The 13,084-nt window shown below is 40.8% G+C and overlaps 1 protein-coding gene across 1 annotated transcript in view; it reads right to left on the reverse strand.

The window, feature by feature from the left end:
- Nucleotides 1-13,084, reverse strand: part of pde8b (phosphodiesterase 8B) — a 190,736-nt gene that overhangs the window by 39,235 nt on the left and 138,417 nt on the right. Inside the window, exons 9-11 of the mRNA XM_067982683.1 lie at nucleotides 11,914-12,002; nucleotides 5,753-5,807; nucleotides 704-755 (exon numbers count right to left, since the gene is read on the reverse strand). Coding sequence (XP_067838784.1) covers nucleotides 704-755; nucleotides 5,753-5,807; nucleotides 11,914-12,002 — 196 coding nt within the window. The remainder of the gene's footprint in view (nucleotides 1-703; nucleotides 756-5,752; nucleotides 5,808-11,913; nucleotides 12,003-13,084) is intronic.

Consider the following 13,084-nt stretch of genomic DNA (forward strand, 5'->3'; position numbering starts at 1 on the left):
CTTTGGTTTTCTATCTATTAATTTTAATTGACAAAGTCTTACTTCTATAACAGTAGGAAATAACTAATTACTTTTGCTGATGTAGCAGCTCATTTTGAGAAAAATATCAAACTCTTCTTGTACAATTTTTTCCTTGAAGCCACAAAGGTCTTGCCCGGCTCCTTAAATAGGGATAACCACCTGTGTTTAAACGAACAACCTTAAGCGATATCTTTCTGCTGCACCCATCCCTGGAGAGCGACCCAGAATAAAACAAGGGCGTGGAAGGAGAATAGGAAGTGGGCAAAGACCAGAAAGAGGTAAGGAAAGCAGACAGCAAGCAGGTGAAAACAGGAAGGGTAAAGGGAAGGAAAAAATCAGTAAGGGGAGTGAAAAGCAGGTAAAAACCAGAAGGAATGGGGAATGTCTGGGATTCATTTGGCAGATTATATTTTTTCATTATTTAAAAAAATATATCCTAGGAATTTGATTGGCTCTATTCCTTTCTTTGTTACGCTTTTGGACATACACAGGAAAGCAATGCCTTATGGGAAAAATATTGGAAAAGGTGCTAAGTGATAAATTCACACAAAAGATTTGGCGGTAGTCTGGGCAGACTGCATCGTGCTGGAATCTGCAGATGGTTGAAATTCAGGAATTTAGATATCTGAAGTGACCAAACTCCAGCACTTATAAAACCAAAAAAAAGTTTGATTTGTCTCACCTGATTGAGAATTTTCTTCTGTATATTTGTCATCACTCTGCACATTGTAGATCTAATAGGAGAAATACAATCAATCAAAAGCCCAAGGTAAAAGAAATGAACATCATTTACATGATTGAGGTTTTGGAACTTATTAAGCAGCATATGCTGCAAAATCAAATAGAAAGGATATTATTAAACTAGAAAGAGTGCAGAAAAGATTTACTAGGATGCTACCGGGACTTGATGGTTTGACTTATAGGGAGAGGTTGGATAGACTGAGACTTTTTTCCCTGGAGAGTAGGAGGTTTAGGGGTGATCTTATAGAAGTCTATAAAATAATGAGGGGCATAGATAAGGTGGATAGTCAAAATCTTTTCCCAAAGGTAGGGGAGTCTATAACGAGGGGGCATAGATTTAAGGTGAGAGGAGAGAGATACAAAAGGGTCCAGAGGGGCAATTTTTTCACTCAAAGGGTGGTGAGTGTCTGGAACGAGCTGCCAGAGGCAGTAGTGGAGGCGGGTACAATTTTGTCTTTTAAAAAGCAATTGGACAGTTACATGGGTAAGATGGGTATAGAGGGATATGGGCCAAGTGCAGGCAATTGGGACTAGCTTAGTGGTATAAACTGGGCAACATGGACATGTTGGGCCAAAGGGCCTGTTTCCGTGTTGTAAACTTCTATGATTCATAAATCACACCTTCACACATGTTTTTATATCTTCTAAATATAAGTTGATAATTTGTCCACCAATTTAATATAAGGAATTTTTTACTGAAATGCCAATTGTAAAGTAAGGGACCGAGATACACACGGGTGTGACTTATACACCAGTTGGGGGAAATCACACAAATTAGTATGTGAATAGCTAACGTGTTCATATGAAATCCCTTTGTCTTCTATTTTAACAGTTAAAATGGTGACCAAAGGAATTTCATATAAAGACATTAAGCATTTGTACACTAATATCACACAATACAATTTTACCCTATTGTGCTTTATGAGCTCTTTTGTTATATTCCACATTCACCCCATTAGCTCCAGTACAGTTCATCAATGATGTCACAGTTAACCGACTTCTGGTCAACCGGTATGTTGCTTGAGTGGATTCCTGCAAACTTTTGAAAACATCTGCAAGCATCGGGGCATACAGATGATGAAAAATTCAATGTTAGCCAAAGAAAGATTTAGGATATCACTGACTCCATTGGCAGCTGTGAATATAGTAACTGAATAAAAACAAATGGGACAACTGCGCTCTTCTAGAACCTCACAGTGATGTGAAGCTTCAGCTAAAACCAGGTAGTGTAAAAAGGCAGAGTAAGATTTTAAAAAGAGTCCACAGTCAGGCGAAATTTAAAAAGGATTGGTGCAAAGCTGAAGTAGATTCAAAAGGTTTGAATTTCCGTGGGAATTCTCCTGATCGTCTGCTGTAACCTCAGCAGAGGAACTGTGGAAACTCTGGAAAGACAGCAGAAACACCAATGTAGGTTGGCAAGGAAAAGAGGGATAGTTTGACACCTTGAATACTGCATCCAGTTCTTGTCACCGAGACGCAAAGGAGACATTGAAATATTGGAAGCAGTGTAGAGAAGAGTCACAAGGATTCTCAGTGTCAAGGGTTTGAGTTTTGAGGTAAGACTGAAGAAAATCAGGCACTTCAGCTTTGAAAGGAGGCATCTAAGTGGTGATTTTATAGAGGTATGTAAGATTGTAAATATTATGTAAAAGGTAAATCTGGAAAATTACTTTAAATTAATTTGCAAGGAAAAAAAAATGGTCCAAGACTTAAACTAGTAAAAGGCAAATTTAGATCTTGTATCAGGACATTCTTCTTCACACGAAGAATGATCAACACGAGGAACAGACTTCTAGATAGAGGAGTTGAGGTAAAGGCTGGAATCAGTTAAGAACCAAGTGGATGCTGTAATGGGGGACTGTAGGGTCATTCTGGATGGATGAGTTAAGATGGGCTGAATGGTCTTTCTTATCTCTGACTATCCTGTGATTTTAAATAACCTTGTCAGAGCTAAATACAATCAAAAAGGGGATTCATTTTGAAGAATGATTTTTGATTTATTTATTTCCTGGAGAATGATTAGCATAGCAGTGACAGCACATATTCCTGAAGTGTAGCCAATAATGAAAGCCTTCCACAAAAATAAACCTGTCTCGATATTTTCTCAGTGCTTGGTTGACTTTTAAAGCTTCAAATATTCACAAGCAACATGTTTTATCATTTAAAACCTAATCAAGTGTAATAGTGTTTGGGTAAACAACATATAATTCAAGACTTTGTTGCTTGTCTTTGAACAGACAGCTAGCACAAAAAATACATACTGATAAAGTACACTTATATTAAGGGAAAAATTATGTATTAATGTAGCAAAATAAAGCTCAAAAAAGAAATCCTGCAAGTAATAAGTAGCTATTTTAAGGGGCAAAAACTAAAAATGGTGCAAATGCACAACAGGTCAGTCATCATCCTAAAAAGAAAAATAGGTTATCGTTTTATGTGGGAGCCTCCATCAGAAACATTTAACTTATCTCTCTCAAAGGAAAAAACTGCAGATGCTGGAAATTTGAAATAAAAACAGAAAATACTAGAAATACTCAGTAAGTCAGGCAGGATCTGTGGAGAACGAAACAGTTAACGTTTCAGGTCGATAGCCTTTCGTCAGGACAGTTCTAACAAAAAGTCACCGATCTGAAACATTAACTGTTTCTTTCTCCACAGATGCTGCCTGACCTAGTGTGCATTTCCAGCATTTTCTGTTTAAATTTTAGATTTCCAGCATTCACAGTTTTTCTTTTCATCTCAGTTTTTTCAGACATATTAGATTTTCTTTTGCCTTTCGGGCGATGGAACCGAAGAGGCCAGCCAAAGGTAAGTGTCAAATTACTTTCTTGGGACCTGGAGATCAGGAGTGCTCCTCAGGGGCCCACAAACATAAAATGGGCTGCTTCCACCCCATGGCCCTGTGACCCCCAAACCTCTACGATTGCGGAACCCCCCTTCATAACCTACCTTGCTGGCAGCCATCCTAGCCCGAAACTTGAGGCCTCAATCTGGCGAGCTGCATTGGGACATCTGTTTGGTGCCCCACAGCTCGCCTGCCAAATTTAAACGAGGCCGGGGCCTCTAAATCACGGGGGCCTCTTTGCCGCCTAAATGGGCAGCCGGCCAGCGCCCAAAAGTTAAATTTGACCCCGTTGAATCTCCACAGCCTTGAATGTTCAAATTCAATCAGAAGAGAATAAAACTCCTCAGGGCCAGATGCTGAAGAACTGCATTCTGCAAATGGTGACACAGAGTCAGCAATATTCTAAACACTAGTTCGTCTTAACTAGGTAAACAATGATAAACAGTACATATTATTTAAACAATTTTCAAAAATGGGTTCAAGGCTGTAACATTCTTGCGACTCAGATGACTGTATAAACCACTCATGCTGTTTACAATGTCATCCGGAGGCCCTCAAGTATGTCTTAGCCTTGTGGCATGTCATTGTTTAATCTGAACAGTATTTAAGTTAAAGTGTGATGGATTTAATAAAAGATTATATACTATGTTTATGAACAGTCAACCAAAGATTCAGAAGCTGAACTGCCTCTAATCAGACAGACATGGTTTACATGAACAAATATAAGCTGTAACTGCATCAAGAAACCTTGCCTATGAAATACACTGGGTGTAGAACTAATGAGATCTGCTTACTTTCATATTCTAGCAGAGATTAGTAATGAACTTGCCCAAGAACCGGAGCTATGCTCAAGGTGGAAAGCGCTCAATCTCAATTTATTCTCATTTTAACTTCAGTATAATTCACATAAAGTCAATAGGCCATGGTTAGTCATGAACTGCTCCTCTCCAGAATGGGTCACAGCCAACAAAAGTATGAGAACATCACAAGCTTCACATCCTCAAGCTGGCAAGTAATTGTACAAATAATCAGCTCAACTTCACTGGAAAAGTAAATGGCAGGGGGTGGGGGGTCAAATTACAAAGAGCTTGAAATTGCTCTGTTCATTATTTGTAGTGCTCTTATAACAGGATAGTATCAAAATCCTGCGAGCATTATTTTAACAGAGTAGTTAAGGTATTTATTTTAAGCAGGTAATTTGACCTAATCAAATTTGATCTTTCGATCGCCACTCTGTGCTTGATTTATTTGATCATAGCCAAGCAGTAGTAGAGGTGCTATTATTGGTCCCAGCATTCCTGGGGTAGGGAGAGGGGAAAAAAAATCAGTCAGGATTCCCACGCCTGATTGCTGTCTAGTGACCTCTCCTAATAGTTCACAAATGTGGATTTTACCCCTCACAGTTGAATAGCCTGCCAGCACTCACGATGAATGATGACACATGAATAGTGGTCACTTAAGTGAGGTATCAGTGGCTGGCATCTGTGGAACCAAAGACCACTGAGGAATCAACGTTTTAAGGCGAGGAGGGGAGGGAAGAATAATAAACAGAGAAAATTAGTAAAAAGAAAAAAAATCTTAATTCTTAGGAGCAGGATACCCAAGAATGGAAGACCTAAACTGGCTGCTAATCCTCCTGCTGCCCCTCGTGCCCTCTTTCCCCACATCCTGCCCAAACTTTTGCATTGCTTCAGGAAGGTGAAGAGGGTACATTTCTCAGAGATCTAAATGGACAATAACAATCACAGCAGCAGGGTTTTATGGTACAATGATTGTAAGTGTGGAGCCAAGTGAGTATAATGAAGAGTTGCATGGGTGAAACTCTAGTTAAAGCTAATTGCTTAGAAATTGAAGAGTGACTGCAACAGCTTCAAAAGGGACAGCAGTAATTAGGTAAGGCGAGAATGTGAGCTTAATATCGTTTCACTATTTAAGCCTCAATTAAAGCTATCTAATTATAAACAGATATGCCAGCAAGTTTAAATCTAATAAAATGGAAATTGCAACTATTGTTAACAAACAGCAACAGAACCTCATTACAGTCTGTGATGACTTTCATCAGTATCTCAAAGGCTACACCTGCTGTCATAAAAAGACCCTTGAGTGGAAAATAAAAATGACCAATGTAGTATTTGAATATCTTACCTGCTTATTGTTATCACTGCACAATTTCTTAATGGACACAAAGTGCCTAATTTTCCTATTGAAAATAGAAAAAGTACAATTACACTACTGAAGGAATCAGATGAAACATCACAAGCATTTGACAGGGAGTCAGTAATGCGGCTTCTTCAGTTTACTAAACACCAATGAATCATAGAAGTTACAACATGGAAACAGGCCCTTCGGCCCAACATGTCCATGTCGCCCAGTTTATACCACTAAGCTAGTCCCAATTGCCTGCACTTGGCCCATATCCCTCTATACCCATCTTACCCATGTAACTGTCAATGGTTAAGACATTCTTTAATGATTCAGTGAGGGAGCAAGCTCCAGAATATGTGATTCCCACCTCACCAATTACATTGTCAGGGTTTCGTATCCTTCTATTTGTTCCTCAGTCTCTTTAGTCACCATAAAAGTGAGCCAACAACTCGCAGAAACAACACAGCAGAATGGCAGGGGAGAGAGAGCATTTCAACAGCATCTGGAGAGCCTCTGTTGTCATGGCATGGCACATTATGCTTCAATTTACTGTGTGCCATTATGCCACTTTCAATCCATTCTTTTGTATTATGAACAAAACAATGAAGAATCTTTGGAATGCTTAAAGTGTTTATATGAACATACTTTAACCACTATTTAAATGGAAGTTTCTGGTTTAATGCCTCTATTAATATATGTTAAGCATCTGCATGTTAATATTGCGCAGTGTAATTTCTAGACTATACTTTCTACAGATACACAAAATTTGTTTGTCAAAACTTTATCAGTTATAGTTTGATCTTTACAATTGTATTAAACTATATAAGATCAGAACTTCCAATCAGCAAAGTTTTCTCAAAACTGTACAGTTCCACCTGCATTACTTTTACACAGCCGTTAACTCGCTTGCTGATTGGAAATTCTGCTCTATACTGTGTTACTAACACAATAACCAATTATTGGTCCAGTCCAAACTGTCAGTCCATTTCAACAGCTTTTACCAAGTGGGAATCTTTAACAGAGAAAATGAAAATTAAAGAGTTGAAATAATGCACATTTGCTTATTTTCCATCATAAGTTCAGATGATCAAACCTGGCTCAATGAGGAGTGTAGAAGAGCAGCACCAGGTGTGTCTGAAAATGAGGCTTCAACCTGGTGAAGTTTTAATAAAGGACTACATGCATGCTAAACAGCGGAAGCTGCAAGCTATAGACAGAGCAAAGTGATCCTACAACCAACGGATCAGGTCAAAACTCTGCAGTCCTGCCACATCCAGTTGTGAATGGTGGTGGACAATTAAGCAACTAACGGGAGGAGGAGGCTCCATGAACATCCCCATCCTCAAGGAAGCAGAGAGTTGGGATAAATGGTTCATTCTCGGACTGGCAACCTGTGGCCAGTGGTGTTCCGCAGGGGTCGGTGATGGGTCCCCAACTCTTTACAATCTATATTAACGATTTGGAGGAGGGGACCGAGTGTAACGTATCAAAGTTTGCAGATGATACAAAGATGGGAGGGAAAGTAGAGAGTGAGGAGGACATAAAAAACCTACAAGGGGATATCGACAGGCTGGGTGAGTGGGCGGAGATTTGGCAGATGCAATACAATATTGGAAAATGTGAGGTTATGCACTTTGGCAGGAAAAATCAGAGAGCAAGTTATTATCTTAATGGCGAGAAACTGGAAAGTACTGCAGTACAAAGGGATCTGGGGGTCCTAGTGCAAGAAAATCAAAAAGTTAGCATGCAGGTGCAGCAGGTGATCAAGAAGGCCAATGGAATCATAGAATCATAGAAGTTTACAACATGGAAACAGGCCCTTCGGCCCAACATGTCCATGTCGCCCAGTTTATACCACTAAGCTAGTCCCAATTGCCTGCACTTGGCCCATATCCCTCTATACCCATCTTACCCATGTAACTGTCCGAATGCTTTTTAAAAGACAAAATTGTACACGCCTCTACTACTGCCTCTGGCAGCTCGTTCCAGACACTCACCACCCTTTGAGTGAAAAAATTGCCCCTCTGGACCCTTTTGTATCTCTCCCCTCTCACCTCAAATCTATGCCCCCTCGTTATAGACTCCCCTACCTTTGGGAAAAGATTTTGACTATCTACCTTATCTATGCCCCTCATTATTTTATAGACTTCTATAAGATCACCCCTAAACCTCCTGCTCTCCAGGGAAAAAAGTCTCAGTCTATCCAACCTCTCCCTATAAGTCAAACCATCAAGTCCCGGTAGCATCCTAGTAAATCTTTTCTGCACTCTTTCTAGTTTAATCATATCCTTTCTAAAATGTTGGCTTTTATTGCGAGGGGGATAGAATATAAAAACAGGGAGGTATTGCTGCAGTTATATAAGGTATTGGTGAGACCGCACCTGGAATACTGCACACAGTTTTGGTGTCCATACTTCAAAAAAGACATACTTGCTCTCGAGGCAGTACTGTCGAAAACTTAATTACCTATTATATACAATGCATTAACTCCAAACACTTATTTTCAGACAAGTAAGAATTTTAATTAAAAGAAACTTGATATCAAAGGAAGACGTGTTCTAAACAATGGTCAGAACAACCTCTTCACTGAACAAAGGAAAACAGTTCACATTTATACAGTTTAATTAGTAATGTCTGTCTATCATAGAATATGGGTGTACATGTACATTCTTTATTAGTTCAAGTGGTTAGTCAATCAAAATAGGGAACCCACCCTCTGGTTCCTCGTGACTGCCTCGTGATTTTTTTAAACACTGTCTGGGAAAGTATGTTTCCTTAATAACAGTTTTTCTTATCAGTGGGTCTGTACCTAGTCTCAAGGCTATATGGTCATTCATTTTTGTTAGTCAGACAATTATCTCATAAGCAGACAATAGCTCTTCTGTGTGTCTTTGGTGAGAACTAAAACATAAGCTTTCTATTATATTCAGCTGGTCAGCTAACATGGTCAACTTATCCATCATGCATTTCTTCTTTTTTTTGGTTTTAAGGGTATTAGGAAATTAATACCATATTAGAAAGTTAACATGGTCAGGCCTCTCTTTATAGTTTAGGTGTATTAGAAAGTTAATATGGTCAGGCATTTCTTTATGGTTTTCCACAGTACAATCCCGGGGATGAGGGGGTGGACATATGAGGAGAGGTTGAGTAGATTGGGACTCTACTCATTGGAGTTCAGAAGAATGAGAGGCGATCTTATTGAAATATATAAGATTGTGAAGGGGCTTGATCGGGTGGATGCAGTAAGGATGTTCCCAAGGATGGGTGAAACTAGAACTAGGGGGCATAATCTTAGAATAAGGGGCTGCTATTTCAAAACTGAGATGAGGAGAAACTTCTTCACTCAGAGGGTAGTAGGTCTGTGGAATTTACTGCCCCAGGAAGCTGTGGAAGCTACATCATTAAATAAATTTAAAACAGAAATAGACAGTTTCCTAGAAGTAAAGGGAATTAGGGATTACGGGGAGCAGGCAGGAAATTGGACATGAAGCTGAGTTCGGATCGGTCAATGCCCTGTGGGTGGCGGAGAGGGCCCAGGGGCTATGTGGCCGGGTCCTGCTCCTTCTTCTTGTGTTCTTTAGATTTGAGGTTAGGATCAGATCAGCCATGATCTTATTGAATGGCGGAGCAGGCTCGAGGGGCCGATTGGCCTACTCCTGCTCCTATTTCTTATGTTCTTATGTTCTTAGACCAGCATGTGCATGCTCATGGGGTTGGGGGTAATATATTAGCATGGATAGAGGATTGGTTAAAGGACAGAAAACAGAGAGTAGGGATAAACGGGTCATTCTTAGGTTGGCAAGCTGTAACTAGTGGGGTGCTGCAAGGATCGGTGCTTGGGCCTCAGCTATTTACAGTCTATATTAATGATTTAGATGAAGGGACTGACTGTAATGTATCCAAGTTTGCTGACGATAGAAAGCTGGGTGCGAAAGTTAGCTGTGAGGAGGACACAAAGAATCTGCAAAGGGATGTAGACAGATTAAGTGAGTGGACAAGAAGGTGGCAGATGGAGTATAATGTGGGGAAATGTGAGGTTATTCACTTCGGTAGAAAGAATAGAAAAGCAGAATATTTTTTAAATGGTGAGAAACTATTAAATGTTGGCGTTCAGAGGGACTTGGGCGTCCTCGTATGGGGATCGGACGGGAAAGTGGAGTTGAGGTCGAAGATCAGCCATGATCTGATTGAATGGTGGAGCAGGCTCGAGGGGCCGTATGGCCTACTCCTGCTCCTTTTTCTTATGTTCTTAGAAGACAAGACTGAAGCATTTGCAACCATCTTCATCCAGAAGTGCTGAGTGGATGATCCTTCCCGGCCTCCTCCTGAAGTCCCCACCATCACAGATGCCAGTCTTCAGCCAATTTGATTCACTCTACGTGACATCAAGAAACAGCTGAGTGCACTGGATACAGCAAAGTCTATAGGCTCCAACAACATCCTGGCTGTAGTGCTGAAGATTTGTGCTCCTGAACTAGCTGCGCTTCTAGCCAAACTGTTCCAGTACAGCTACAACACTGGCATCTACCCGACAATGTAGAAAATTGCCCAGGTAGGTTCTGTCTACAAAAAGCAGGACAAATTCATCCCAGCCAATTACTGCCTCATCAGCCTACTCTCAATCATCAGCAAAGTGATGGAAGGAGTCATCATGGACAGAAGAGCTGAATTCTAGAGGTGAGGTGAGAATAACTGCCCTTGGTATCAAGGCAGTATTCGAGTGAGTGTGGCATGAAGGAGTCCTAGTAAAACTGAAGTCAATGGGAATCAGAGAGAAAATTCTCCAGTGGCTGGGTTCATACCTGGCTCAAAGGAAGATGGATGTGGTGGTTGGGCAGCCTTCGAGCTGAGGACATTGCTGCAGGAGTTCCTCAGGGCAGTGTCCTAGGCCCAACCATCTTCAGCTGCTTCATCAATGACCAACCCTCCATCATAAGTTCAAAAGTGGGGCTGTTCGCTGATGATTGGACAGTGTTCAGCTCCATTGGCAATTCCTCAGATAATGAAGCAGTCCATTGCCATTTTAGGACAGTACAGGCATGCTCCTCCGGGTCCCACAAAAAGTAATGTGGGCTGCTGCCACCCCTGGATCCCCTCCCCGCTCCGCAATCATGACCCGCCCCCAAGGACTCACCTTGCTGGCGGCTGGGCAGCCTTCGAGCCGCCCGATATTGCGCCAAACTGAATCCTGAAAGCTGCATCGGGACACCCATTGAGGGCGGGCAGCTCGCTGGTTCTATTTAAATGAGGTCCGGGCCTCGAAATGGCTACGGCCTTTTCGCTCCCGGCATAGGCGGGCGACTGGCGCTGAAGTCAATAGAAATAAAAATCGGGAGACATATAAAACGGACTGCCAATTCACTCTCACCCGTTTTAGACCATCACACAAAGTCTAAATCTACCCCCCGTGGGAGATCAACCAGTCCTATTAAAAACTTTGGCACATAGATACTTTTCAGATGAACTTTGAACTATTAATAATGAGATCTCTCAAGTGTCATTCATTAGGAGTGACAATCGTTTTCTTAAACACTTACACCACTGCGATGCATGCCACTCTTACAAATAAACCTAGCTCTAAGGATTTATATGGGCTTTTAATCTGTTTCACACTTAATGGAGGAAAATTGAAAGTGTCACACTCAATCACTGGTATTGATCGCAAGATTACATTACTACAACATTGAATGAAGACAAAACACAATTCTGAATATTGCTGCAAGATTAATTACATCAGTTGTATTGTGAAGATTCTAAGTGACGTTCAATACAATGACCCTTATTCTTCCGTCCTTATTACATTTATTATATTCCAGCTCACAGTGCAATGTCCTTGGCACATAGAGAAGAGCAAGTTAAAGCTTACTGAAGAAAGAGGTTAATATTCTGCAACATTTTTTATTAGATTAAAAATTAACCATTAGATGAAGGAAAAGCGGCCCCAAAGTAGGTTCACAGGCTTGGTATCAAGCCTCTGCAAGTTTATCAGTAATTCTACAAAAGTTCTTTTTTTATATAGAATTGGAACATTGATAGCTAAAAATGGAACATTCTTGCCCTCTGCCCTGTACATGCCAGGCGACATTAAATCTAGAAGCTGCTGTTTATTTTTGTTTCTCTAGGTGATTTCTGTTTTCCTGGTAGTAAATTCTGATACTTACCCTCCCTGGCCTATCACAGGTGTTACTGTTACATCTTGCTGGATACTGTCTCCTGCTTTCCGCCTTGCATAGTAAATTCCTTGCCATTCCTGTAAAAGACAACATGGATTATTTGCCAATTTTGGAATGTGTGAGCATATTTTTTCATGCTGCATATACTTTTTTATATGGGTTTCCCATAGCTATCACAAATAGGATACCACACAGAGGTATGCAAACTCTTTAGTATTCGGCACCCCATTGTAATAGTTGAAACATTCTTTTAATAGTAGCTGCTTATAGAGTGGAATCTAGAGTGATGTTTGGCTGCTAAACAGACCTGTCCCCTTCAGACCACTGCTCAAGCACTCCCTATGAGGAAGTGGTCTAAATAAATCCTGAGGTTTTAAACTCAATCAAAGTTTAATTGTTGTTTAGTGAGGTAAATTTACAGATTGCCAGGTGATTGTAATTTTTCATCTCCTGGTCAGAAACAAAAGAAGTACTTTTGATAATTTGAAGTGCAATGTGTGAAGTCTAGAGTATGATTGCCACACTGAAAACTTTTAGAGGATAGAAAGAAAGATAGATGTAGTTCAAGGTTTGATTGAAGAAAACGAGTTTCAAGTACAAAATTTGTGTGCTGTCGTCCAGTTTTGATTTTAACATAAAGGATTTCATAACAGTACGAATGATCTGAAAGTATATTGTAATTATGCAAATAAGAGACATTTCAGTTCTAAAAAGCTTAGTGGCACAGTTGCCTAAGGAATTATTTTTGCTACTCCTGTTGTTTACGCCCAGGATTGAATCTAGCCTAAGAAAAGTAAGTTAGGGCCAGGAATTTCCTCAGTGTTGTTGCTGCTGTAACTTTCTTGGTAGAAATCCCATTTACGCATGTAAACAAGGTGGCCGAGAAATTGGGCCTCAACCATTTTTGGATATGCGGCGGGGGGGGTAGTTCACACCCCCTGTGCCTGTAGGGTGAGGCCTGAGGCTTTCTGGATATTGGGCCTTCGGCCTCATTTCAATGTTGCCGGTGAAGTGTCAAGAGCCCGCCGGTCAAGAGAACTCCATGTTTGGGCCACTGCCAGCATCACAGTAGCCCTCAGGTAAGTGTTGTCGGGGATCGGAATGGGGGCCTGATTCGGAGACCGAGGCCTCGATTGGTAATTGGAACCGAGGTCGGGAA

Source organism: Heptranchias perlo, chromosome 4, assembly GCF_035084215.1.
Source record: "Heptranchias perlo isolate sHepPer1 chromosome 4, sHepPer1.hap1, whole genome shotgun sequence".
NCBI classification, from domain to species: Eukaryota; Metazoa; Chordata; class Chondrichthyes; order Hexanchiformes; family Hexanchidae; genus Heptranchias; species Heptranchias perlo.